The 26,534-nt window shown below is 57.4% G+C and overlaps 1 protein-coding gene and 1 non-coding gene across 4 annotated transcripts; both read right to left on the bottom strand.

The window, feature by feature from the left end:
• TNPO2 (transportin 2) lies at positions 1–25,558 on the bottom strand. 3 transcript variants are annotated; one of them, XM_075902418.1, is made up of 26 exons: positions 25,400–25,532; positions 24,169–24,306; positions 23,661–23,774; positions 23,251–23,326; positions 21,950–22,099; positions 20,371–20,477; positions 18,722–18,855; positions 17,546–17,627; positions 16,693–16,815; positions 16,110–16,228; positions 14,899–14,959; positions 12,943–13,111; positions 12,571–12,723; positions 11,369–11,594; positions 10,586–10,757; positions 9,855–9,941; positions 9,522–9,629; positions 8,142–8,300; positions 7,970–8,057; positions 7,239–7,337; positions 6,572–6,667; positions 5,216–5,291; positions 4,612–4,711; positions 3,783–3,857; positions 3,010–3,140; positions 1–2,771 (listed from the first exon to the last, which is right to left on the bottom strand). In XM_075902418.1, exons 3-25 carry the CDS (start codon positions 23,757–23,759, stop codon positions 3,033–3,035), a joined length of 2,667 nt encoding a protein of 888 aa, XP_075758533.1. In that variant the 5' UTR covers positions 23,760–23,774; positions 24,169–24,306; positions 25,400–25,532; the 3' UTR covers positions 1–2,771; positions 3,010–3,032. The 3 variants fall into 3 exon arrangements, with proteins under 3 accessions (XP_075758533.1, XP_075758532.1, XP_075758531.1); XM_075902417.1 differs by lacking the exon at positions 24,169–24,306 and having other exon boundaries at positions 25,400–25,558; XM_075902416.1 differs by lacking the exons at positions 24,169–24,306; positions 25,400–25,532 and adding an exon at positions 24,459–24,824.
• Positions 13,974–14,041, bottom strand: LOC112546554 (small nucleolar RNA SNORD41). The gene has a single exon (XR_003090274.1). It is a non-coding gene; the product is annotated as a small nucleolar RNA SNORD41 (small nucleolar RNA).
• Positions 25,559–26,534: the final 976 nt, after the last annotated feature.

Below are 26,534 nucleotides of genomic sequence, written 5' to 3'. Positions count from 1 at the left end.
TTGCCTGCAGACGGAGTCCCATGAAATTTGCTTGGGTTTTCTTTTTTAGTTGACAAAATTATACATAAAATGAGAAAAACCTCATTTCAGGAAGGTGCAAGCAGCGGCTTCAACACTAGGTACACTGTCACCATAGGAAACAGTACAGCACATTTACAAATATACAAATCCAGGGTTAACAAACAGGAGGCAAAAAACTAGAAGCACTTAATACAAAAAAAAAATCCATTTCAAGAGGCAGTCAGGTCAAGTAGCTTAAACTTCACTGTCCAAGAGTTCACAGCCTTTCATCTTCCTATACTTTGGGAACTTAAAACCCTTTTAAAATACTACATACGAAGTAAGCTGTGATGCTTTACTTAGCCGTAGAGTTCTTATTCAAGCATTTAAAAAGATCACACCAGAACCCTGCTCTAATGGAAATTCATTTCATCCCTTACTGGAGGAGGAATGCAGGGAAAGGGAATGCTTAAAAATCAATCATTAAAATGCAAAAGAGAAAAAACACTGTATAGTTTCCCAGAGACCTGCTCAAGTCTTATATCAATAAAAAATAAAAATAATAAAAAAAAAAAGAGGTGGACTTGAAGGAATGCATTGAATTAATTCCCAATCCCTTCCTTCTCCTAAGGTAGAGATGTACTTGGAGCTGGATGCTTCTTGCATCTCTCCCCACCGTTCAGACCTTCAGCAAGACAGACAGTCGAGAACAAGGCTGGGGTACACCAGCTAGTGAAAGCACGATGACACAGCCAGGGTGCCATGCTGGATGGTTACCTGGGTGAACTCCAGAGCCAGAGATTTGGAGGGCATTAAAACAAGTTTTAAAAAAGGGAGTGATGAAAAATAACCAGGGAGGATGAAAGGAAAGGATCAGTGAAGCTTAAGTTACTGAGTGATCCCGCAAACAAATGCTTTCAATAGACACAGGTGCAGCATGGCTGATCCTAGCACGACCAGCTGCTGCCTTAGTAAACTGGCTTTTCCCCCCACGACCTTGCCACCCAAAAGGAGACGGTGGGTTCCTCTCAAGCACTTTTGCAACAGGCGCAGCTTCAGCCTTGAGAAGGGTCCGACTTTTGTCAGTTCAACCACAGGTTGGTCCTGCTGTCACCTGAGTGACTTTCAGTTTGTTTTTCTTTAAAGTCAGAAAGCAGAAACCCAGGAAGGCGCTGGTGAAGACTTCTCCCCATCCTGCACTTGGAGAAATTCAGTGTCCCAGCGGCGCATTTCTTGCAGAACTGGCATTTCCCTTGGCTCTTTGGGAAATGGTTTCTCTGCAGCCCACAGCTCAGTTGATTCCAGACAGATCCAACAGTCAGACTCCTCCCGACAACTAGAAAGCACCCTGCCACCCCCTCAATTATTCTTGTACTCCCCACTCCCAGCTACCTTATGACTAACAGCAAGTCAAAAAACATGCAGGCTGTCATAAGATGGTTTCACAGCACATTCCCTCAGACAGTTAAAAAGCTGTGGTTACACTAAGTCAAGAGCTTTCAGCATAACCATCCCCGATCTCTTGGTTTTAAAAAACCAGGGAGTAAAATTTATGGGAGTCTTTTGCTAAGACTCCAACGGAGCATGTAGCAGAATTTATGGACTTATCTTAACAAGAAATCTGACGGCTGCCTACACAAAGCTACACTTCCATCCCCTCCGTGCTCTGCTATCTTGACTGCCCTGATTTATTTTGTAAACTGAAGTGGCAGATGTGGCATAAACTCCATTAAGACAGAAAGCGTAATTAACCGTAATGAATGATGTTACTCCGGACGGAGTGCAGTACACCTCTCTGATCAGGTACGCTATAAACCAAGCGGAGACTGGATATCTAGCCTATGGACAATGCAACTGCATCACTCGGAATCCCCACCCTCGTCACGTTCGCCTTCCTCCGTCTGTAGCTGAAGGATAGGTTAAGAGGTTAAGGTTAATCACTGCACTGTAGATTGATTTTTTTTAAACATGCTTCTCCAACAGTATGTGTTACAAGGACCCCCTTCCCAACAGAAATCGACTGGATTTCAACTCAGGAGGTCCTTATGAGTTGGGATTTTTTGTGCATCGCGTCCAGTAAATGACGCCGTGGAAACTATTTCAGAAAAGGGTGGGTTTTTTTTCCCTGCTGATTTAAGTTTCTAGATGAAAAACGATTACACTTAATTATGGGCTACTCACAGGATTGCTAGTCTACTTCTGTCACCATGCAGTCTCGAAGAGGTGAGGAAAAGCTGATCTCAAACACCGGTGACTGGTAATATTTATACAGTAGTATAACCCCTTGTGTTTATTATAGTTGAACCCTTCTATTCGACAGCTAGCGTTTTCACCATTCGCACTTTTTATCCAATTTTAGCTGTTTATTCATGTCTGTTTTTAAAACCTAGCCTTTAATTTATTGTTTACAATTATATTATTATAAAGCTAGTCCTTTTCTATTATGGCCCTAGTTAGATCCCCTTCTCAGGAAGTGTTGCATTTTAAGATCGCTCCCCGATTTTGGCCCACGGCCAACTCCCACCCCCTCCCCCTCTACCAGAGATGACCTCTGGAAAAAAGGGGAAAGAGCCCCTTTTCCCAACCACTGAGATTCCCTGGTTGCTTGTTTGAATTGATCTCGGAGGTCCCCCCCTTTAATGTCAGGAGATGGGGAGGGAAGTCATTTTATGTCCCACATTGCTCCTCCCTTCCTCCCTAACCCCCCATTAACAGGGCTCTGCAACACCTGTGGACGAGTTCCCAGTAACCCTCCCAGCACATACAGGAACCTAGAGAGAGAGAGAGAGAGGGCACCAGTTAGGTGAGGTTACACACAGGTCACATGAAGCCCTCTGGAAAGGGCTCTGAACTTGTTAACACTGGAAAGCCCCATTTGCCAGAGGCACGGGGGGGCGGGGGATTAATGGTTTTAGCCCCCCGAGAATGGGAGCAAAAACCCCAGGCCCCCCCCACCACCGCACTGGCTGATCCAGCAGAACCAGCCACGGCCCCTTGGTCCAAACTCACCTAGCACGGTTTCTCTGTGTTGCCTAGACCCCGTAGAACGCCGCTAGCCTCTCTTTCAGCAGAGGGGGGAACTGTTCCGAGAACTGCTGCCAGTTCTCCTCGCCAACTTGGTCTTTGAAGCCATGAAGGATCTGAAGACGAAGAGCAGCAAGATGCCACTGCACAAGCCGGCGCGTGGGCAGGGGGGAACCCAGGCTCACGGCTGCGCCCGCAGCCCGGTTACTGCAAGAGTCCTGGCTCAGCAGAAGAGCCGCAGCGGCACCCCGGGTGTGCCCTGCAGTTAGCGCCACAGGGAAGAAGTGGAGTCCCACGGAAGCTGGAGCTGCAGACACGGCCAGCCCTGCCACAGGGATTCACGCTGGGGGCCCACTGCAGAGGCTACTCAATCCGCCCAACGCCTGCAGCACCTCTACTTACTGCCCATCTGCCCGCCCAACCGAGCCACCAGCCCCCTGCAGACGGGCGCTGCCGTTTGCAGACAAGGATGACAGAGGCTGTAAGTGGCAGAGCTGGAGAGATCCCACCCTTCTGCCCAAAGCCATGAACAGAACCCAGGAGTCCTGCCCTCCCCCGCTCTAACCACTGAACAGCGCTCCCTCTCAGTCAGCAAGTAAATAACACCTGGCGATTCACCTGCTTGCAATGCCAAGGAAGTCACTTGAACGCTCAGACCAACTCAGAACCCCCCCTCCCTCCTACTAGTCTGCATAGCTGATCCCTAACAGAACCGGGGGCTCCGGGTGAAGCCCCTCCCCCGGCAACCCAGGACTTACCTTATAAAACATGTCCCGCAGGTCATCCTTAGGGCTCACCCACGAGGCTACAGCATCGCAGAAGAAAATAAAGTCCTGGAAGAGGATAAAGGCGCTTGGGAAAGAGCCGAGAGACGCCGGCGCAGAGAGAGTCGAGAGCGCCCGCTGTAAGGCCAGACGGGACAGGGGCCGGAGAGCCCCCCCCCCCAAGCAAGTCCCGTGCCACGGCAAAGCTTTGCAGTAGGACTCTGGTGAAAGGGCTGCTCAGCCTTCAGCGCAGCAGCACCAGTTCCACACTGCCACCCACCCGGCACAAAGCCCACGCAGGATGGAAAGCCGGCAATGGCCCGAGGCCAGGGGCTCCAGTGGGCAGTTACCCCCCTGGTAAAAATGCCCCCTCCTCCGAGTCTTGAGCTTTCCTGGTTTCCTTCCAGCCACTGGCTCTGGTCCTGGCTAGGTTAAAAAGAGCCATCTGCTAGGAGAATGGCTTTCTGCTGTGGTCATGGCTGAAGGAGGCAAATCCCAGGGTGCTGCAGGGAGAGGCGTGAGCGGCTGGGGGCAGGGCACACTCTGGTTAGTGCTACCTCAGTGCAGCTCTAGGGGGCGGTGTGATGCAGGGAGTGGAGTCACAAGCCCAGTAGGGGGCGCTCTCCCCCTTTGAGTCAGTACAGACCCCAATACCCCTGAGCAGCATTAGGGGGCCGTGCTATGGGGAGCAAGGGCAGGGTTACACAGCGCTGCAGCCGGGGCGGTTCACAGGGGGGGTCCCTCTGCAGCCTGGTACGAGTGCGCTGTGCCCCGCCAGCTACTCGGGCGGTCGCGCAGCCCTGGAGAATGGCGGAGGTGTTACCTGCACGACTCCACCGGGATTCACCCCGATCATCATGCAGATGCCGCGGAAGGCAGAGTCCTTCTCTTCGTTATCGCGGATATTCCGTAGAGACGTGCACCTGGGGGCCAGAGCACATCCCACAATCAGCACCGGGCAGGAGGAGGGGCTGGGCAGAAGGCTGGGGTGGGGGGAGCCGCTGAGACAGCTGCACCCCCAGGAACACCAGGGCACTGGTGTGACCACAACTAGGGAGCGGAGCCCAGAGCCGTCGGGCCCAAGAACCAGAGCTAAGTGACCCCTTGGCACTAGCACCACGACCACCAGAGATCCCAGACACATCCCCAGGCTACGACGAGCTTCTCATCCTTCTGTCCCTAGGCGCTGGACAAAAGGATCTCCTCCAGGCCCGCTGGCACAGCTGGGATGAGAACCCAGGTCTCCTAAAGCCCAGCCCATCCTGCCCCCTCCCCTCTGAGAAACCTGTCTGCAGGGACTCATGCTGCTGGCTCTCTGCTCCACTTGGCTTCCTGAGTCCCAGCCTGAGTTCCTGTCCGTGCATTACACCGAGTGCCAACACTCTAGACAAGCTTCCCTCTCTCCCCACCGGCACGGTTCTACTGACCAGGGTCGGATAAACTGCTGTAGCATCGGTGCGACCTCCTGAGGGCAGACGTAGCCCAGCCGTCCGATGGTGATGGCTGGAAGAGAGAGAACCCCATTGGAGAGCTGACGAGCGCATCGGGATCTCGCTCCGCCCGAGGCCACGGCAAGAGGGGCGACTAGGGGAGCGGAGGGAGACACCTTTCCCCTCCCAAGCAGCAAGGTCCCATCCGGCTGAGACGGAGCGCGAGCCAACAGGCCGTTGGGTAACTCTGATCCAACTCCCACCTCGGGATCCCACGACTAGCTGCCTCGTAACCTTGCCAGCCTCCGAGGCATACAGAGACCAGACAGGACCAAGACCAAAACTCCAGCCTCGGCTGTGGGGGCCTGCCAGGCGGAACGGATGCCGAGAGGCAGGATCTGGCGTTGGGATGTTAAATGTAGATGAAATCGGCTAATCGATTAGTCAATAAGGGCGCCCCCGCCTCTGAAGCTTCAAAGCTGATAGTGCTGGGGGAGCATGGGGCCATTGGGGGACCTAAACAATCCCCCGCCGGCCCCGTGCTCCCCGTGGTGTTTCTAAGCGGCAGCACCACATGGAGCCTGGGATTAGTGGGGGGAAGCAAGCCGTCGACTAGACCAGTGTTTCTCAACCAGTGGTACGAGCACCTTTAGGGGTACTTGAGACAAGTCGGGGGGGGGCAGGGAGGGGACATAACTGACATTTGGAGAAAACTGAATTTTTGTTGTAAGTTTTACAGCGCTTTATTGGTTTTGTACTTTTTACACCCAAAAGTTTCATCGTCCACCCGGCTACGATTAAGTTGTTAAAACAAATGTGTTGCAATGGTAGAAAAAAAATGGGTATGTTTGAAAACTGTAGGTACTGGGGGGACTCTTTTTTTTTAAAGGGGGTTGCTTTATAAAAAAAGGTTGAGAAACACTGGACTAGTCGTTCACATCCCTAACTGTGCGGGAAGCTTGTCCTGCTGCCATCAGGGCTGTGGGTCTTGATTCTGGCGGTCAACTGGCTTCTTGCACCAGGCTTAAGGTACCTACGGCAGGGGAAACACCTGTAGAAGGGTTCCTTCCCCTCTGTTCCAGGAAGAGGTGCTTGGGTGCGTTTCCTGGCTGGGGAACAGGCCTGCAGCCCTACCCCACCATTTAAGGGTGGCAGTGGGGAGCAGGGTTCCTCTAGCCCCCCAATACACCCATCTCTAGCTGACGGCAGACTGGCGTCTCCCTGGCCAGCCCTGGTTCCCAACGGCACCCAAGTCAGTTTCGCTCACTAGAGCGAATCCAGCTCCCAGCCTGGCAGTCCCTGCTCCGTGCGGGAGCCAGAGGAGGGGGTGACATGCTGGGGTCCCCAGCTCACCCGTGTTCTCCAGCAGCGTTTTGGGGGTGTTGGGCCGGTTGATAATCTCCACCAGGTTGTTCAGGACCATCTGGACGTACGGCTGCATTTCCGCCCCTGTCGGGAGGAGAGCTCGGTCGGCTCCATCTTTGACGTGGCTCATTAAGCTTCCTCCTAGACCCGCCCTCCTTAGGGCTCATCTCAGTGAATTAATATTCACAGCCCCGCTGCGAGGCAGATCAGCACCGCTTCAGATGGGGAAACTGAGGCACTGACAAGGCACTGCCTAAGACTGATGTGTGGCAGAACCAGGATTTGATCCCAGATCTGACTCCCAGCCCCACAAGCCCTCTGACCCTTGGACCTATCCCCCTCCCAGAGCCGGGGACAGCGCTCCGGAATCCTGGCTCCCAGCCCCCGCACAATGCATGAGCCACTGCACGAGGCAGGATTGCCACATCTCTGCAGTGCGGGGATGCTTTAGCACCAAGGGCCTGGGTGACTGCGACGCCACTCCCAGCCTCCCCCTCCCCCCCCCATTCAATGGGATCAATGCAACCCCCCACCCCAGCTGGTTTGAACTCCTATGTGCCAGAGCTCACCACCCGTCCCCGAGATCCGCAGCCTGGGGCGGCAGGCAGGGGCTGCGTGGATCTCCCTGGCGGACACCAGGCCCTGGCAGGCTTACCCATCTGCATGCAGATCTCCCCGATGGCCCAGGTGGCGTTGTTGCACACCGAGATAAACTCCGGGTTCAGGTTGGTGCCCAGGATGGGCATGAACTCAGCTACAGAGAGGAAGAGGAAGAGGAAGGACGGGGGAGGGAGGTGTCAGTGGTATCGAGGATACAGGCAGGGCACAGACTCAAGAGGGGATCTACTGCCCTTCCCCCCCACCCCTCACCGTAGCCTCTGGGGCACTTTCCAGGTTAAATCCAACAACAGCAGCTAAAGTCTCTGGCTTGCTTCGGGGAGTCGCTGGCGCCTCTTGGGACCAGCACAGTGTGAAGGGACCTACCGACAGGCCAGTTCTTCCTCCGCATGGTACTGGCTGGAGCCCCGAGCTGAGAATGGGGCCCCATGGGGCCAGCAGCTGCCCAGAGTGACAGTCCCTGCCCCCACAAGAGCTCGCAGGCTACACAGAGGATCATCACCCCCATTGTACAGGAGACACTGAGGCACACAAGCTCTTCAATGGCTTGCCCAAAGTCACGCAGGGAACCCACGGCGGAGGCTGGGATGGATCGGTCCCAACCCCACCCCCCCACCCCAAGGCCGGTCTGCCCGTCTCTGGATCAGACAGTATGAATACTGCAACGGTCACGGCAAGAGCTCCCGCTCTCCAAATTTCTTCATCACTTCCAGAGGCCAGGGGTCCCCCAGCAGGGCAGCGGCGCGAGGGCGCGGCGCAGGGACCTACCGATGCAGGGCTTGACGTGCAGGAAGCAGGCCTTGGTGAGGTCTCCCAGGAGGGCGAAGGAGCTCTGCCGAACCTCCGGCATGGTGTCCTGCAGGGAGCAACGGCGAGAGGTCAGCGCCGGAGCTCGGCAGCCGCCTCTGGGCCGCGCCTGTTACCCCCGGCCCCAGCTCACCTGCATGCACTGGAACAGCAGCGTCATAATGTTGCTTCTAGCCACCAGCTGCTCCACGTGGCAGCCTAGACCCTCCGCCAAGCCGCTCAACAGATCCAGGGCCACGATCATGAAGTCCTTGTCGGGGGCCTCGTACTGGTCGGGCTGCTGATTGTACATCTGAGGGGAGAGTTAAGGCTTTACCAAAGGGAACCCTTGTCACGTTATGGATTTTAAGGGGAGCAGCCGGATCACTGCTGCATCCATGGGGGGGGGAGGGTATTTGCCCCACAGAGTATACAAAGGGGGCCGTGGGAGGGGTCACATGAAAGCTTGTGTTCTACTGATTGTGTGTGTGCTACTCGTGTACTTGTGTGATGTCTGTATGTGGAGTTAAGTACCTACTTTGTGTTGGTGCTGGAAAACTCTGAGGCAGAGCAATGTGCCAGGAATATTCATTCAATGGCTAGGCTAATTAGCGGGCTCCTGATCCCAGACGCAGCCTTGCAAGGAACAACGAGCTGGAAAGAACCGTGGACCCATCCTGACATAGGATGGACACCAGAGACTTTTAAGACAGCAGTTTGTAACATCTCTGCTGAGAGCCTGCATCGAGAACTGGGGGATTCGCTGCACGTAAAGTATTCTCCTTAACCTCACGCTCAGGCTTTTCTTTCTTTTAGTAATAAACCTTTAGATTTGAGATTCTAAAGCAGTGGTCCCCAACGTGGTACCCGTGGGCACCATGGCTCCCGCCAGGCCATTTACGTGCGCCTGCCGAGTGATCAGGGCCGGCCAGCAGCCCCAAAAGGTAGGGGACCCCTGTTCTAAAGGATTGGCTCAGCGTGGTCTGTGGGTAAGATCCAGTGTCAATTGACTGGGACCTGGGGCTGGTTTCTTGGGACCCGGGGCTGGTTTCTTGGGACCCAAAGAACCCGTTCGGGGTAGGTGAGATTGGGTTCTATAGCCCCTCACCTGTGTTAGGCCCGGGGCTGACTGGGGCACAGGAAGGACTCCGGTGTCCGAGGGGTTTTGCTCGTGAGGCTTCTGGCTGGCCAGACTGGCAGCTGAAGCGCTCGGTGCGACTGGTCTGTGGCCTATTTGGGAAGGTCTCCAACCTGGGGCTGTAAGGAGCCCTGAGTTTGAGCAATTCGCCCTGAGCAGACGCCCTCAGCTGTGCCCAGACCGGCCTGGTCCGTCACAACCCTCCACCCCCAAACACTCAGTCTGGAGCCAGGAGACACAGGCTCAATTCCCCCTTGACATGTGTTTCCATTGGTGGTGCACATCTGTGCATGCCTTTGTGCACATACAATTTATTCCGCACATGGATGGACATTAAGAGGAAACATTGCAGACCAGGTTCCCTGTCTCACCCGCAGCAAGGAGTCCCGCACTCACCATGGCCTGCGCGAGCGTTTTCTGCACCAGCGTCACGCAGCGCTGGTAGACGGGTTCACAGTACGGGAGGAAGCCACTCTGGAGAGCGGTTGCTACAGACGACAAACACTGGAGAGAGACGCACCACAGGTCTAGTTAGAGGGGACTTCCCGAGTATTTCATTGGACACAAGCTCCCCCCACCCCATCCCGAGCTCCATGGCTCTCTCCCGCGCACACCTGGAAAACCCGATTGCAGCAATTCTCCAGAGCTGCTGGTGCTAACGATGGGAGACCCCGATACCGACCCATTCCCCCAGCCGGCTCTCACCCGCCCTCTCTGACAGTTACTCACTTCTAACAGAGGGAAGAGATCCTTGTCCTCATCCTTCAGTTCGTTCCACTTCTGAATCAGGGGGGGCATCAACTTCTGGATGTACTCCTAAAGGAAGGGAGGCAGGAAGAGAGACCAGGGTGATCGTGGGGGGGTTTACACTCTGGTCTAGTGTGGGTACTTTTCTATACCCCCCCCCCCCACGCCTATCACCATCCTAGCCAAGTGCATTGCTCTCTGTAGGGCTGTGTGCTTGTCGCCATTTTGTAGAGGGGAACTGAGGCAGAAAGGTTAAGTGACTTGCCCAAGGTCTCACTGGGCGTCGGTAGCAGAGTTGGGAAGTGAACTCACGGCCCAGGCTCACATGCCCACCACTGGGCCATCCCTCTCCAGCAGTCTAAGCCCAGCCCAGGACTCTCAGAAGGAAAAAGGAGTCAGCATGTCGCTTCAGGATTCGAATGTCATCTTCATTCATCATGGACCCCGGGCTGGGAGTTGCATGGAGAAGGCGCCAAGGGATCCAGGCCACCATGGAAGTGCTCCATCGGGACCAAGGCAGCTGCGCGGCGCCTGGTACTCGCTCCACCCGTGCCCACCCCGGCAGCAAGCAACGGAGGGTCAGACATCAGGGGAAGCGTCCCGGGCGCTCTCTTCCTGCCCCACTGGGCGGGGGAGCTGGGAGCAACGAAGCGCTGGCGCCGGTACCCCCGACATCACCAGCGGAGCGACAGAGGGGGGTGGGCAGCACCTACCGGCTGATTTAAGTGATGCCCCACGGAATCGGCCAGGGTGCCGATCGCATCGTACAGGATCAGCAGGTTCTTGTGCTGGTACTTCCCAAAGGCAAACACCAGCGTGTCCAGGATGAAGCTGAGATAAGGGACCAGCTCTGTACAGGCCTCCTCCTCCAGGGTGGCAAAGGCGCTGGGAAAGGGGAGGAAGAGAAGAAGCCACATTGTCCGACCGACACAAACTGGGGGCAGGCCCAAGCGGCAAACTCAGCCAGGCCCGGGCAGCTTCAAAAGCCCACGAAGCCCATGCCTGTGCCCCCTCGCAATGAGACAAGCCAGAGAGCAGCTCGAGCCGCCCTGGGCCGTGTCCCCCTCCCCAGCCTCTCTGCCCCTCCCTGGCGAGTCTCCGCACCAGTCAGAGTAATGGAGGATGAGTCACGGTTAGGATCAAGCTTCAAGTTCCTCATCACGAGCGGAGGCGAGCGCCGTGGAAAGCAGGGGCCAGGCCCCCGCCGCGCCGCACACCCAGGACCAGGCGCGACGGCCCGTGGAGAGGACGGGTCCAGGGCAGAGGCCCAGAGCTGGTCCCGGGAAGCCGACGCTCGCGCCAGCTTGTAGGCAGGGTGAGCACGGATGCGGGGTGAGCACAGGGCTTGCTTGGCTGCCAGCGAGCCTTCGCCACCATCCCGGAGGACCAGAAGGGGCCTGACTCAGGATGGAAGAAGCGGGGGAAGGAGGAAACCTTGCCACAGGGAGACCTCCCGGCACGAGCCCACCGCTGCCTCAATTCCCACGCCCCAGTACCTGCAGGCCGCCTCCTGCACCCTCTTGTTGCTGTCCAGGATGCGTTTGAGCAGCTCCGTCATCAGCGGCTTGAGGTGCATGTCGGGGGGCTGGCTCACCACCCAGTGGGCGTAGCGGCTGAGGGTCCAGCAGGCGATGGAGCGCACCAGGGCCTTCTTGTCCGAGAGGCACTGGATCAAGTGCGGGATGAGCTCCGGGAGGTAGGGCACCATGCCCTGCATGCAGCCTGAGAAGAGGGGAACACTCAGAGCCCAGAAGATGGGGCAGGACAGCCCCCTCCTGGACAGCTCAGCCTAGGCATGGCTCCCTTGGGCGAGGCTCCTTAGTCCCAAAATCCCAGAGGCAGGGGGCAGGCTAGACCAGTGCCAGCGGACCCGGGCTCAGAAAACAGCGCACCAGGGCTCGGTTACAAGCAGCGGTGATCTCTGGAACTCACTGCCACTAGATGCCTCTGAAGCCAAGAACCTAGCAAGGCTCCAGGGCGGGTTGGGTGTTTACTCGGATGACAAGGGGAGCCAGTGTCAGAGCAGGCAAGTGCTACCAAAGCACTAGAAGGACAAAGCCTCACACTTCACAGTTTAAACCAGGGGTGGGGAAACTAAGGCCTGGGGGCCACATGCGGCCCCAGGGATCCCCCTTCCCCCCCAGCATTGGGGAGCCCATGCTGGTGCTCCAGCGACCTTCCCCCACCCTCCGCGGCCACCCCACTGCAGGGCCGGAGCACACAACATCCATTAGCCTGGGCCCCCTTAGGCTCTGTGTGAAAGGAACGTGGGGGCGTCTCTCTCCTCCTCAGTGAGGGTTCGTTTGGGTTTGTTCCTTCTCACTTGTGAGCGGCCCTCCAGTGATTTCCTGAGGGTCAGCGGCCCCCCCCCCCCCACCCAACACAAGGTTCCCGACTCCTGCTTGAAACTCATCTGATAATTAGGGGTCAGGAGGCCTTCGTGGGGGGGCAGATGACCCTGCATGTGCTACTCCAGGGCTCTTGCGCCTTCCTCTGGGGCGTGTGGTGCTGGCTGGCAGGATCCAGCCCCTCCTGTCGGACAGGCCACGGGACTGGAGGGGCCGGTCCAGCCTGGCAGTGATCCGAGAAGGCTCCTGGGCGAGGAACAGCCAGGCCACGCCGGGCCAGCAGGAAGCCCCCTCCCGGTCCCGCCCTGCACGCTGCATCTCTTACTGCTGCCTCCCCGCACGGCACTTGCCTTCGGCGATGGCGCCCAGCACGAGAATCCCGGACTCCTTGATGACCCACTCGGGGTGGAAGAGCAGCCCCTTGAGCAGCGGGAGGAGATGCGGGAGGAGCTCGTCGCGGAACACGTTGGCCAGCACGTCCAGGGCTGCGGCCGAACACTTCCCTGGGGGGGAGGGCAGAGAGGTGAATGGTTTCCAAGCGCCGCTGACCCCGCCCAGGGGCCGGATGTGCTGCACGCCCCGACTGGCCCCGCCACCCTGCCTTCCTGGGCCGGGGGAGGAGGCTGCCCCAGCTTGCTACAGTGGCCGGCAGCCCGACTGCCCACCTCCCGCCGGGCAATGCCGCCCAAGCCAGACCTGAGCCCGGCCCCTCCCCGACCTACTCAGGTTCCAGTCCGACAGCGTGTCGTCGTCGTCGTCCTCGTCCTCCCCGTCCTCGTCGTCCTGCGGCCGCTCCTCCTCGTGCTGCAGGGTGACGGTGCGCGACTTGTGGAAGCGGGGCTTGATGTCCTGCTCGCTGTCTGGGATGGCCTCGTCCTCCTCCACATCGCCCTGGGCGAGAGGGCAGGGTTAGCGCCCGACCCACAGCCGCGAGGCCGTTCTCAGCCCGGGGCGCCCCGGACGGCAGCCTCCAGCGACCCTCCTCCCTTCCAGGAGAACGCCTCCCCCTGCCGGCGCCCCTCGGAGCAGAGCACTAGAGATGGCAGCACGGTCGCGGTGGCGCGGGCTAAGCACAATTCTCTCTGGGTACCTACTCGAGCGCCCAGCCCAGCCCAGCCCAGCCCAGCCCGCTGTCCACGCCAGGTGACGACACGGCTGTCCTTGGCGGGCCAGCTTGACGAGAGCAAGCGTGAGTCCATCTCCCCGAGCTGGAAATGCCACGTCTCGCTGCAGGGCAGCCGTACCCTGAGATACGGCACCTTGGAATTCCCCCAGGCCCCCACCGCACGGCTTGCGCTGCCGGAGGGCGGGAGGGCTACAAAGGCGTTTTCAGAGGGACTCGGGCGCTCGCCTGCCCTCACACCACACTGCTCAGGCCCCCACGGCACACCAGCCGCGCCGTGCACTGAGCCATGTCAACCCCCTCTCCCTCCTGGGAAAGCGTTGGCACCCACAAGAAAGCACCCTGTGCCCCAGTGCGGAGAAGCCGAGGGGTCAGCCTCACGACGATGCCTAGCATGTCCCGTGCAGATCTCAAAGCAGGGCCATGACTGCCTCGTTTTACAATGGGGAAACTGAGGCACAGAGCCAGGAAGAAACTTGCCTAAGGTGGCCCAGCATGCCAGTGGCGGAGCTGGGAACAGAATCCAGCTCTCCAGAATCCCAGGTCCCTGTGCTACTCTCCACTACAAGTCTCTGGCTTGCGACAGATTGAAAGAGGAGACACCGGGGCCCTGCTTCCAGCCACGCCTCCCTGGATCAGACAGTATGAATACAACCAGCATCATCGACGTCAGGTTGGAAATTCTGCATCACGCCCAGGAGGTCATGAAGTGGCATTTCTCCCTCCCCTTACCCTACGGCCTACAGTATTGCTAGAGATCCTCTTCCCCCCAGCTCACAGGGGACAGAAAAAGGAAGCATTGTCCCCAATGCATAAGTGGGGGAAATGTGGTGCACAGAGATTAAGTGAGAAGCCCAAGGTGACAACAGGGGGTCTGTAGCAGAGTAGAGACCCGACCCCAAGTGTCTCGGCTCCCAGAGCAGCACCTTAACTGCTAGCCCAGCCTCCCTTTAGGAAGGCTCCTATGAAACAGGGAGCTTTTCTGACAGCCGGCCCCGGGGAGCTCCGAGGAACCCTTCCATGGGCGTATAACGCAGCCTACAGACCGACGCGCTCTGCCCCAGGCACAGCGTGCCACGCTTCAGCCCGAACACCTCGGTAGTTGAACCTCAGTCTGGCCTGTGGCACCTAGGAGCCCCAGTACAAAGGGACCAAGACAGTCCCTGCCCCCAGGAGCCTCCAACCTAAGCTGATCAATGCCGAGAGCCCTGCAACTCGCACAAACGCCTTCAGAAATCAGCATGGCCGGCAGGCAGGTCATCAACACACAAAGAGGGTCGCCTTCCCTTTTGCAAGCTGTGCTCAAGTTACCTAGCTCATTTTCAGCTCCCCCACCCTTCGGAGGGACAAAAGTCTCTCACACCGCACGGCAGAGTTATTGTCTTTCGCAAGCGCTGGTCCCATTCTACAGCCAGGAAAGACTGAGGCAAAAAGAAGGGAAGGGACATGACCGAGGGCACCAGAGGAGACAGTGTCAGAGCTGGGAGAGGAACACGGGCATCCTGGCTGCCCCACGCGCACCCTCCCCTCTCCCTCCAGATTGACAGACACGTACCTTTAGCAATATGATATCGATTTCAGAGTATTTCATTCCATTCACCAAGATCGGAATCAATCTGCCAAGAAGAGGAGGAATAGGGGGGGGGGGGATTCAAAACCCAAGGTCTGAGCAGAGGGAGGGGGAATCCCAGAACAGGGAAGTGAACAAAGGGGACAACCGAGGAGTTGTGGGGTCTAAATGCCTGGAAGCCACCTGGGAGGAGCCACGTGCGTGACACCGAAGCCGCCTGTGCAGAGGCCGTGGGTTGTCTGGCCCGTGGGAGACGGAGGTGGACACACTACAGCAGCACGTCAGCACAGACTCACGCCAGCAACACGGCTCCCCCGTCGTGACAGGTCATCTCCCGGAGGGGCGAGATCCGCCCCAGCGCGTCGCCAATCGTCCCCTCAGCGCCAAGGGCCGGGCGCCGCTTTTCCAAATGATCCTTTCTAAATAGAACCTGGCCCATTTGATGGGGGGGGGGGGAGTGGCTGCCCACGGCATGGAACCCGGGCACCCTGGCTTCCAGCCCCCTGTGCTGAACTCGGACCCCACCCCCAGGGAACTAGAATCCAGGAGTCGGGACGCCCAGCCCTGTGCTCAGTCCATCCCCCCCAGTCAAGCCTTGTCACGGCCAGGGATCAGCGCAAGCCTAGGCTGCGGGAGAACGCAAAGATCAGGCACTGACCAGAACCCGCAGTCCTTGAACGGCTGATTACCTGCCTCTTAGGGCTCTCCACAGCCCCCGCCCCACACACAGACTGTACTAGGGTGAAGCAACAACCCCAGGAGACCCCTGCAAACCCGGCCGGGATACAGACGAGCCAGAGGCAGCGGGTTACAGTTCCCGCCTGGGGGCTTGTGTGCAGGCTGCTCTTACTAGCAAGTGGCAGACAAGCCACAGCTGAACTGGCAGCAGGAAGGCGGGGGGGAGGGGCGACCCACGGGGGTAATGGCCAGTCCTGGATCCTCAGACCTGAATCCCTCCTAGCCTTAATCAGACCATCTGGAGCACAGGCCAGAGCGTGTCACCCAGTTATCCCCGGACTCAGCCCACACTCCAGCCCCAACAGCATTGGCAGGGGCAACAGTATCCGCCTGTCCTTTCCCATCATGCCTCCTGGCTGCGACCAGCCCGGCTCGCTGACTGTTGCCCCCCCGACTGGCTGCAGCCCCCAGGGGCTTCCTGACTCCCCCGCGGCCGGGACAGAAGCAAAGCTACTCACTGCACCAGATGGGAGGACAGCACCTCTTTGCAGATGGGCTGCTCGGCTAGCGTCAGCCAGAACTCGCAGGCTTCCAAGGCCACGTTCTCATCGTTGTCCTGGGTCCTCTGCAGCATGTACTGCGGGGGAGAGCGGCAGCAGCGTAAAACGCCGGCTCCGGGGCAGGCCTGTGTCACGGCGGCTGCAGGCTCCACGCCCCTTGGTCCACCCACCCGCCGTGCAAAGACAGCCTGGTGCACTCGGCTCTAACACAACCAATCGGCCCCGACACGCGGAAGTGCCGGGAGGTGGACGAGCCAGGCCGATCTCAAGCTACGCAGGCCTCCGAGCTCCCCAAACCCAGGCCAGGCGTGGAGGGAGCAAGCAGCCAAAGGGCAGACTTACCCAGCCTGAGAAAGCGGTTACAGCGCAAGCTGCTTTATTAGCAGGCCTGTGGCGGCCTCTCCCCACTCACGCGGGGGACAGCGCTTCCATGAACCGCCCTGGAGGCAGGTAAGCGCCGCTGTGACCCATGGTGTCCCCACGCCGCGAGCACGAAAGCCCTGCCAGGACACAGAGGAGCCTGCGGGATCCCAGGACTCACCTGGATGATACTGTGCATGTGAGGGATCAGGCGGTCGATCCGAACCTCCAGCAGCATCACCAGCGCCCGGCAGACGTTCTTCCGAACCTCGGGATCTTCGTCCACCGCCAGCGCGAACAAGTGCTACGGGGAAAGAGGGGTCTGAGACAGACACCAACGGTCCCGAGAGCAGCATTCCCCTTGCTGCCTGCCGTGGCGCGGCAGAGGGGCAGACAGGCCGGGCTTGGTTTTCAAACAGCGCCCCTGCCTCCAGTTACGCTTGGGTGGGGAGGGATTGCGACATCTGCGAAGAGCCGGGGGGAAACCCATGGCACCCGGCTGCTTTGTGCGGCCAGAGGCAGCCCCGTCCTACACGAAGCTACAGAGACTGCTCAGCACAGGCCAGAGGCCCGGGGGGTTAAACGGATGCACAGGAGACACGAGGTGGTGTCTGTATGAAGGAGCCAGATGCCGCTTATGAATATTTGTCTCGTGGTTTCCCTGCTTACGGGATCTCTACCCAGCATGGCAGACAGCGTGGGCACTCTGAAGGAGGAGGGAAGAGGGAAGAGACCCACGCTCTGGTGGGGAGGCGTGTGCACATCACTTCTGCGCTGCGACTCAGTTTCCCCAATGTAAAATCTCCTTCATAAAGGGCTTTGAGCTCTGCCATTGACGCGGGCAATAGGCGCTGGGCGTTATCTGCACCCTGCAGAGCAGCCGGCGCTTTGGGATCGCTGGAATCGCACCCTCGGGGGAGCCCCACAGCAGAGCACCCACACCAGCAGCAGTGGGCTGGTGTGTCTGACTCGGCCGTGGGTCTGGCCGGGCGGCGAGGGGGACTGAAATGCCTCGTGCCCGGGGGGCCCCTCACCTCGATGAAGGTGTCGATGTTGTCCATCAGCGCCTGAGCTCGGTCCATGATGAACTGGTTCACACAGGCGATGGCATGGGACCTGATGGAGGGGGAGAAAGAGAGAGAATGGGCCTCGGAGGCATGGCGGGTGGTCACCCCAGCACCTCCACAAAATGGGCTTTTAGTGATGCAGACACCAGGAGGTAGCACTGCCCAGTGGACAGATCCGAGTTCTATTCCTAGTTCTGCCACTGGCCAGCTGGGTGATGCTGGGCCAGTCATGTCGCTCCGTGCCTCAGTTTCCCCACCAGTAAAATGGGGATAATGGGACACACACACCCCCCTTTGGTGACCCAAAGATGAGACATGTGAAGTGAGCACCAGGGATTACTGCCGGGACAGTGAGCTTTAGCTTCTGTGCACAAGAGGGTGTATGTCACGGCTCAAACAGCAGCCCTATCTGGGCTCTCAGCTGCTCCATAGGCTGCGCACACAGCAGGCAGGCCCAGCTCAGCCCTTCAGCCTCAGGAGAGGAGGGAGCAAGATTGCATGAGGCTCACCAGGACGGGGTTCTCTTGGGAGAGGCTGCAGAAGCCAGGGTGCCCCGCCTAGATACTAAAAAGCAGGAGGTGTTTGCCTTGGCACCTGTGCAGCAGGCCAGTTGGCTATTGCACCCCAAGGCAGCGCAGAGATCGAGAGGACAGATGTGCAGTGGTCGGAGCACTGCCTAGAATTTGCAGGTTTGAGTCCCTGCTCTGCCACCTCCTCCTTGTGAGACCTTGGGCAAATCCTTTAGCTTCCGTGCCTCAGTTTCCCATCCCCCTTGTTAACTGGGGGAGGGGTTGAGAGGATACATTCAAGATGGTGAACGCTCAAGTATTGTTGTGCAGGGAGCCAGATCAGTATGATCAATCCGACAGGAGAGACACAACTGACATCTCATCCTGAACAACAAGCAGCGTGTCGCCGGGGAGAAGGATTGCTGCTGTGACGGGCAACTCGTGCAGAAATTTTCCCGGCTCCCCCTGGGTCAGCTCTTGAACACACACAGCTTCCTGCTCAGCACAAGGCCGTGCGGGCTGTGCATCGCGAGACAGCGGGGGGGAGAGGGTGTTTCACCCAGCCTGCACCAAGCGCTCAGGCGAAGAGAGCAGGGCCCGGCCCCCCCGCACAGCCTGGCAAGACAACACTCACCTGATCTTGGGGCTGCAGTGCTTGAAGAACTGAAGGAACTTAGGGATCATGATGTTCAGGGGTCGATTCAGAGCATCACTGTCCAGGAGCTCGGAGGAATCCTCACAGATCTTCTGCAAGGCCCCGAAGGCCCCCTAAATACAACACCCGCGTCAGGGGCCACAACGGACAAGGGTTCAGTACGGCCTCGTGAGCGCAGCTCCGGATGATCGGGGCTCCCTCGACCCCACGAATCCTTTCCAACCCGCCCTCCAAACCTCAACCAATCCCTACAAAAGCAGCCGGCGAAGGGCCCGGCTAACCTGAGGGCTCTTACAAGAACCCGGATCTTCAGGTGGCGTGAGGCGGCACCGGCTCGAGGCCCGAGCATCCCCCTGGGAGCCTGGCGCTCTGCAGCCCCAGCCCCATGTCTGAGATCAGGCAAGTCACAGCTCCTCAGTTTGCCCGCCTGAAAAATCCAGGACCCTGACCGCCGCCCCAAGTGTAACGGCACGTCTCAAGCTGGGAGGTGCGGGTTTGGGCTGGGAAGAACTAGCCCAGCAGAGAGACCGCTCCACAGAGAGGCCGTGATTGGCACCCAGCTCTTCCGAGTTGCAGAGCAGGGCCGTAGCCCCACGACACAGCGCTGGCAGCGGGTTCCAGAGCAAAGGGGAAGATCTGTGTTTGCAGGGTGCTCGAGAGCTTTGTATGGCCACACACGGGTGAAGTCTAAACTCAGCCCAAGAGTGTTTACAAAGAAGGGATGGAAAACAGCCTGGCTGCTTGTGTACGTCAGTTACATTCCCAGACCCAGTGTCTTAAACAAGCGCCAAGCGCAATGGCTGCTGGTAGTTACTGCGGTAACCATGGCTACGTAGAAAGCACCATCATACAACAGCGGACATCCCTGGACTAGGACTCCTGAGACCTGATGTTAGCCCCAACTCTCTCACTGACCTGCTGTGTCACCTGGAGTGTCCCCCTCCGTTCCTCAGTTTCCCCCACTCTATTTAGATAGCAAATTCCTTGCAACAGGCATCTCCCCTAGCTTCCGATGGGAAAGGAATGGGGTGTATCTGCCACCAGACAGCGCTCAAGAGGACCTGCCAAGATGGGGCCTTATCTCCATCTCTGCTTGGTTCAAAAGGCAAACACGGCCACTTCCATGCTATTAAACAAGTCCAGCTGCTCTTCACCTGAGGAGTTCTACCTGCACTCCGCTCCCAAAACAAGCCACCTGCCTCGTCTGCCAGTGATGCTGGTGAGACAGAAGATGCTTTGGGGGAGCTGTCAGCTGTGGGGGCACCATGGGGACCTCTAGGTCTAAAAGCATGAGCATCTACTAACTGGGCTAGAAGCCCCAGGTGTGTTAGCTCCAGGGCTGAAAAGACTCATAAGCCAGGAACTCTGGTTCAATCTGACGGCTGGAGAACCAAACTCCACAAGCGTGGGGTCACATTAGAAATGCAGGTTCGTTCGACAGCAGGGAAACTGAGGCACAGTTACTCCGGAAACCTGGACTGAGCTGTGGCAACGCAGTTCACTGCAGGGCCACCCATCTGGGCTGGCTGGGCACCAGCGACAGAATTTGCCTTCTCCACGCCCACGCTGACTGAGACCCTGCCCTCATGCCGCAGCCTTCCCTCCCGCCCCCCGGCGCCGTGCTTTACCTCACATGTGTTGTAGTCCTCCGAGTTCAGCAAGTTGCACAGCTGCGGCAGGAGCTCTGGCCACATCTGCAGCTCCCCCTTGGAAGCGATGGTCGTAATGAGAATCCCTGCCGATTGGAAGCACACACTACAGCTCACCCCTCAGGGGAAACTTTGGCTCCACAGCCCCAGGGTTCTCCTCACTCAGCCCCCGAGGTCACTTACACACACCCGGCAGGGAGCAGGGGACGGTGTGTTGGCTCACCCCGAACGGGAACAATCACGGTCCCCCGGTTTAACCAAGCACACCTAGAATGGGAGCCTCCGATCCCACCGATCCACACTCCCGTCAGGACCGAGAGGAGCAGTAAGAAAGGCAGTCCAGCTTTCTCCAGGAACCACGTGTTCCACAAGCTAGGGATGGGAATGGGGGACCTGTAAGCGTCACCCTTAATGTTGACGGTTCCAGTGGGGGAGCAGGGGGTTGCTCCAGCTCCACAGGGGACCCACTGCAGACTGGGGCTGCTCCGGCCATCTGGGACTGCTCCCAGAACTGCCCGGCACAGAGAACCAGAGGCTTCTACCCAAGTATATTTCTGAGCGTTAGCTAAGCAGTGACAGCCGCATTCTGGCTCCGCCTCTCTGTTCGATGCACCTTTTACCCGCCCCCGTGCCTTTGACCGACAGCTGCCTGACCTGCGATTCAACTGTTACCGGCACGAGTGCCAGCAAAAGGCCTGATTATCGTAGCCACCGAGATGCTGGTAGAGCTGTAATACAGACCCCGCACAAGGGGGTTTTATACCAGTATAACCGCACCTACACTAGGAAACGGGTTCGCCGCCGTCACTGCTCCTGCACGTGAGGGTGGACGAGGCTGGAGTGTTTTGTTTCTGCTGCCCTTGCGGGAAGTGGTGCAGCCCCAGGAGCACAAGCTGGGTTCCATCCCTTTGCCCCGGAGGATGGAATTCTCTCCCCTGCGATATTCGCTTGGTGCCAACGCTGGCACCATTTCGGTGCTTTTATTGGTGTTTGGAAGAGGGGAGAGGCTGGGGGTGGTGTGTGTCTCCCCCTCCTCTTGAGGTGTTTCAGCAGGCTGCGTGTCCCTGCCCCCCCTTTGAGGTCAAAAATTTTGTATGCTACCTCGAATATTTTAAATAGAGAGGCAGGGTAAAAATATTTTAAATCAATTAAATAAATCCCACCTCCTGCTAGAGATGTTACCGGGGAACCCCTTAACTGGTAAGCCTCACCGCTAACTGGTTAAACTATCGCTCAGCTGATTAATGAAGTAGGATTTGACATCCCTACCGCCTGCATTAACTACATTCCCACCACGGATTCTTCACCGGCAGGAAGAGCCGAGCACCAGCAGTGAGAAAAATCCTCTCCCACGAAAGAGACGACACAAGACGGGCCACTGAAGAATTCCCACATCAGCCAGCACAGCCTCGCTTTAAGGGCATCATTAGAACACATCCCCACCTCCGCTCCACGTGCCGATTTACGCAGGTGGTGTGAGCACAAGCCGGGAAATGCTCCTTCCAAGTGGCCTCCAACTGCCCACAGAGCAACCCTGTCTCTTCCCCGCCGCTCTTACCGATCGTGGCTCTGATAAGTGACGAGCCGTCGCCGATGTTGTTCAGACATTCCTGCTTGATGAACTCCGCCACGGGCTGGGGGAAGCTCTGGTAGTGCGCCTTCACGTTGTTCTTCAGGATCAGCCCGCTGAGCGAGCGCGTCGGTTCATCTGGTGAGAGAAGGTTTGGAAGGGGACAAACAGAATTCTAAAAACTGCTGTCGCTGCTCACCCCAGAGGTGGCTGCTTGTCTGAGAGCAACCGGAGGACAAGAGATTCCGATATGGATCTAGAGCGCTGACGGCCTACGGGCGAAAGGATGTGAAGCATGAGGGGGTCTGCTTCCCAGGCACCCGTGCCTATAATCCCAAAGCACGTGATGGTTCAGGATACAGCCAGCTGCCTTTTGGGATGCTCGCGCTATACCTTCATTTGCAAAGGCCATGGCTTGCCATTCCTCTTCCAAGACAAGCTCCTTTGCAGGGCACTGATAGGCATGGCCCGATCCACGGCAGAGCGAATACCAGCCTCGCTTGGAAGGAGGCCCAAAATGAGCAGGAGGGGAACTGACTCACTGAGATTTCAGAAAGTTTAGCAGGGAACAGATCAGGAGTACCGGCCACCACTAGCCCACAGCTGGGAACGGAACACAGCAGTCCCAGTTTGGAGAGGAAGGCTGGCCCACTGGTTACAGCATTAACCTGGGACACAAGCTTCAATTCTGTTCCACACAAACAACTTTGGTCAAGTCATTTAGCCACATCATGCCTCAGTTCCCCATCTGTACAATGGGCACACAGCACCTCCTTGCCAGATGGAGACATGGGGGTGGGGGCAGCACATAGCTGCTAACAGTTACACACGTCCCATCTCCTGACTCAGTCTCTCTCGCTCTCACAGAAAGGCCAAGAACCTTGGAGTACAAGATTCCCTACTCTAATTCCCGCCACCTCAACAAATTTCTTAAACCACTTGTGATCTAGCCTAATTCTTGCAGCACCACCTCTGGAAAGCATGAACTTCCAGCTAGTCACAAGGAACTAGCAGCAGACATTTCAAGAAGCGTGATGGCCTTACGGGGTCAGGCCTGAATCAGATACAAACTCAGTTAACAAGCAAGACAGCCTAGCACAGATGTCTCAGTGAAGGGCTTCCCTACTCAAGGGAACCAACCTCAAAATACTCCGTTTTCTCTTCTCTTGCTTGCACACATTAGCCCAACAATCCCCAGTTAGGGAATTTTTCATGAGAGAGATACTTAATGGCAAAGGGAGAAGTCCCCGTGTATTTTCCATGCACTTCCATCGAGGCAGATTACGTACCTTCCGATTTCAGCCGTGTCAAGACAAATATCAGGTAGTTATTGAAGTCAGGATATTGGTTCAGTTGCTTCAGTTTCTACAATGCTAGGTGAAGGAAAAAGGCACATGGCACAACACAGGAATTTCAAGGGAAGACAGATGCAAAGATCTGCACGAAACAGATTCTGGGTACCATTAAGGACCAGACAAGCACCCTGCCAAGCTGCATGTCAGCAACAGATTCTTCAATGGGACAAAAAATAAACCCAGACAGGAATACTAAAATCTCCCCCCATGTTAAGGCTCTGCCAGGCACCTTGATGTAAAGGGTTTTAGTTTTCAGCATAATTTACTGAGCTAGTGAAGCAAACACACACAACTTGGCTCTGCAATGGCCTCCTAGCGAACCACCTGGCTTATTCCAAGGATACGTCCTGGACAACACGCTGTGTGGCAGTGTTAGGAGACTGAGAATCTTTGAGTAACTGCAGCACTTGCTGTAGTCCCTGCTCGTCTGGCTGCCAATCCATGGTGCAGAGCGTTAGCTACAGAGGAAGGAAAAGAGGTTAATGATACTCCATTCAGCGCATCGCGCTACAACTGCAATGAAGAACACAAAGCATTGCAGAACTCTGGCTGTCAGCCACAACAAGCCTTCACTAGCAATGACTGGACACAGCTCTGATCCAGGAGCCTTTTCAATATACATGGGTCCTTCCTGCCATCATACAGAGGCAAGAAAAGTTTCTGCTGCCTCGGCAGGAACCAGCCTTGCTGAAAATGTTATTTTCGTTTTAAGGTTGGAATGTGGGCGTAGCGGGGATCATATTAGTGCAACATCTTACAGAGCTAAGAAAGGGCTGGATCGGGCCCTTGGCTGAAAGAGGCATGGTTTGCCCACCCCCGCAGCAGCACATCCATCTCCAGGGATGTACGGACCTAGGAACAACAGCAGGGAAGCCACTGGAGAAAGTTTAGGCGAATGATGTGAAATGTTTCCTTTTGCTAAGGGATCTCCTGCACTGTGCAATCGACCTCCCAAGGGAAACACCAAGAAATGGGATATTCGGAATCGGGCTGGAGAAGAAAAATAAGTAAAGGAAAACCCCTAACTTCTAGGGTTTCCCAAATGCTTATCACCAAGAAACCAAACCACATGGGGAGCTCAGCAGAGGCAGAACGCTCAGGGGATATGAAGAGATTTTTTTTTTGGAGGGGCATTTCCTCACCTTTTCTATTTGGAGCATTGCTGGAACTCCCCTACCAACAGCCACAACCAGGAGAAACACGTGGAGAGAGACTGAGCCTCCACCCCCACCATTTCCTCTCTGCCCCACCCTTTCTAGAGCAGACCCCACTGCCTCCTAGCCCATCCCTGCTTCGGGCAGGCCGTCTTTAAACAGCCCCTCTTCCCACTCCCTGCTGATCCAGCCCCAAATCCCCCTCTCCAAGCTGAGTCAAGATCATGGGGTTCCCTTGCATGGTGCTATCTGGGCCAGAGGGGAAAGAGAGAGGCTCCGTCATCCCCCAGCCCAGAGGAACAGGCCCAAGCTCCATCTTCCTCTGCTCCAAATGCTTCTTTCCTCCCCGGCACCTCACACCCTCCAGTGACTGCCCCCAACTTCTGTCCCACCCTGGAGCCTTCCCAACCATCCCTACCCTCGGCCCCTCCCCCGCCAGCCCTCGAGAGTCCCCCCTCCACCAGGCTCGTCCCACCCCCCTCCCACGCACCGCTGGGCTCCCTCCTATACCCCCCCCCATCTCCCAACCACCCCACTCCCTCTGGGCTCCCCCAGTAGTGCCCCCACCCCCTGACCCACCTCCCTGGCGGCCTCAGTTCCCCATCCCCCCATTGCTCCCCCTCCCCCCTCATCCCCCATTGCTCCCCCTCCCCCCCATCCTCCCCCCTCATCGCTCCCCCCTCCCCCATCCTCCCCCCTCATCGCTCCCCCCTCCCCCATCCTCCCCCCCTCATCCCCCCATTGCTCCCCCTCCCCCCTCATCGCTCCCCCCTCCCCCATCCTCCCCCCTCATCGCTCCCCTCTCCCCCATTGCTCCCCCTCCCCCCCATCCTCCCTTCCCGCCCACGGCCCGGCGGCCACGCTGCCCCCGCCCGCCTCCGGCAGGCCCGGGCGGGCTCGGCGGCCTAGGCGGCCCGGCGCGGCGGTACCTGCCCGGCGGCCCGCGGCGGCCTCTCGCGCTCACGCTCCGGTGGCGGCTCCCGCGGCCCGGCCCGGGAGGGAGGCGGCTGCGGCGGCAAAACGAGCAAACGCGACACGCGGGCGCTGACCCCTGCCGGCCGCCGTCCCCCGCCCTCTGGCAGCCCCCCCACGTGACCCGAGGGAGGGAAAGCGGGGCGTCACGTGGTGGGAAAGACGCGGGTACCGGTCACGTGATAGGAGGAAGAGGCGGGATAGGCCCAAGAGAAGCAGAAGACCCGCCTCCTTCCCCAAGCTGTTGAATCAAACTGAGATTGAGGAGGGAGGCAGGACTTCTGGGTTCTCTCCAGCTCTAGGAGGGGAGTGGGGGCTAGTGGTTAGAGCTGGGAGGCCAGCTCTGGCCAGGGGGTGGGGACTAGAGGTTATTCATATTACAGTAGCATAACCTAACAGCCTGGTCTGCACAGTCTCACTATACAGGTGTCATTTTTAAACAGGTTGGTTAAATCCATACATAAGAACAGCCATTCTGGGTCAGGCCAAAGGTCCATTTAGGCCAGTGTCCTATGTTCCAACAATGACCCATGTCAGGTGCCCCAAAGGGAATGAACAGAACAAGGAATCACCAAGTGATCCATTCTGAGTTTCTGACAACAGAGGCTACGGGGATTGCCCAGTGGGGCTCTGTGTGTGACCCAGGAGACATTTTGTTTAGCATTGCCCGTGTGCAGGGCTACCAGATTCCACTGGTTTCTGTCCATGTGTTTTTTTCCCTATCAATATTATAAAATTGACACACATGTAAAGCAAGAACACATAAAGTGAGGTGCATGGTGAACGTTGTAAAAGCTGTGCGCTCCTTCTGCATCCCGTCAAAGCACTGCTACGGTTCAGTTAGCATGCTGCAAATTCTACATGAGCAACATTTCCTAATCCTGTTAGCAACGTTACCTAATCCAGGGAGACTGTTTGAGTTTCGACAATCTTGCGGCCCAGTGACATGAAGGAGGGCCTCTCATGGGCCCATTCACTAGCCTAATAGCCACTGATAAGACCTATCCTCCATGAATTTGTCTAACTCTTTGTGAGGAAATGTGGTCAAATCAGTTGATTAAATGTGGTCTATATTGGTTGGGCTTGCCCTCA

This window comes from Pelodiscus sinensis, chromosome 19 (assembly GCF_049634645.1).
Source record: "Pelodiscus sinensis isolate JC-2024 chromosome 19, ASM4963464v1, whole genome shotgun sequence".
In the NCBI taxonomy this organism is placed as follows: Eukaryota; Metazoa; Chordata; order Testudines; family Trionychidae; genus Pelodiscus; species Pelodiscus sinensis.
Note: the sequence above shows the minus strand (reverse complement) of the source record. Positions and strands in the feature narration are given on the sequence as shown.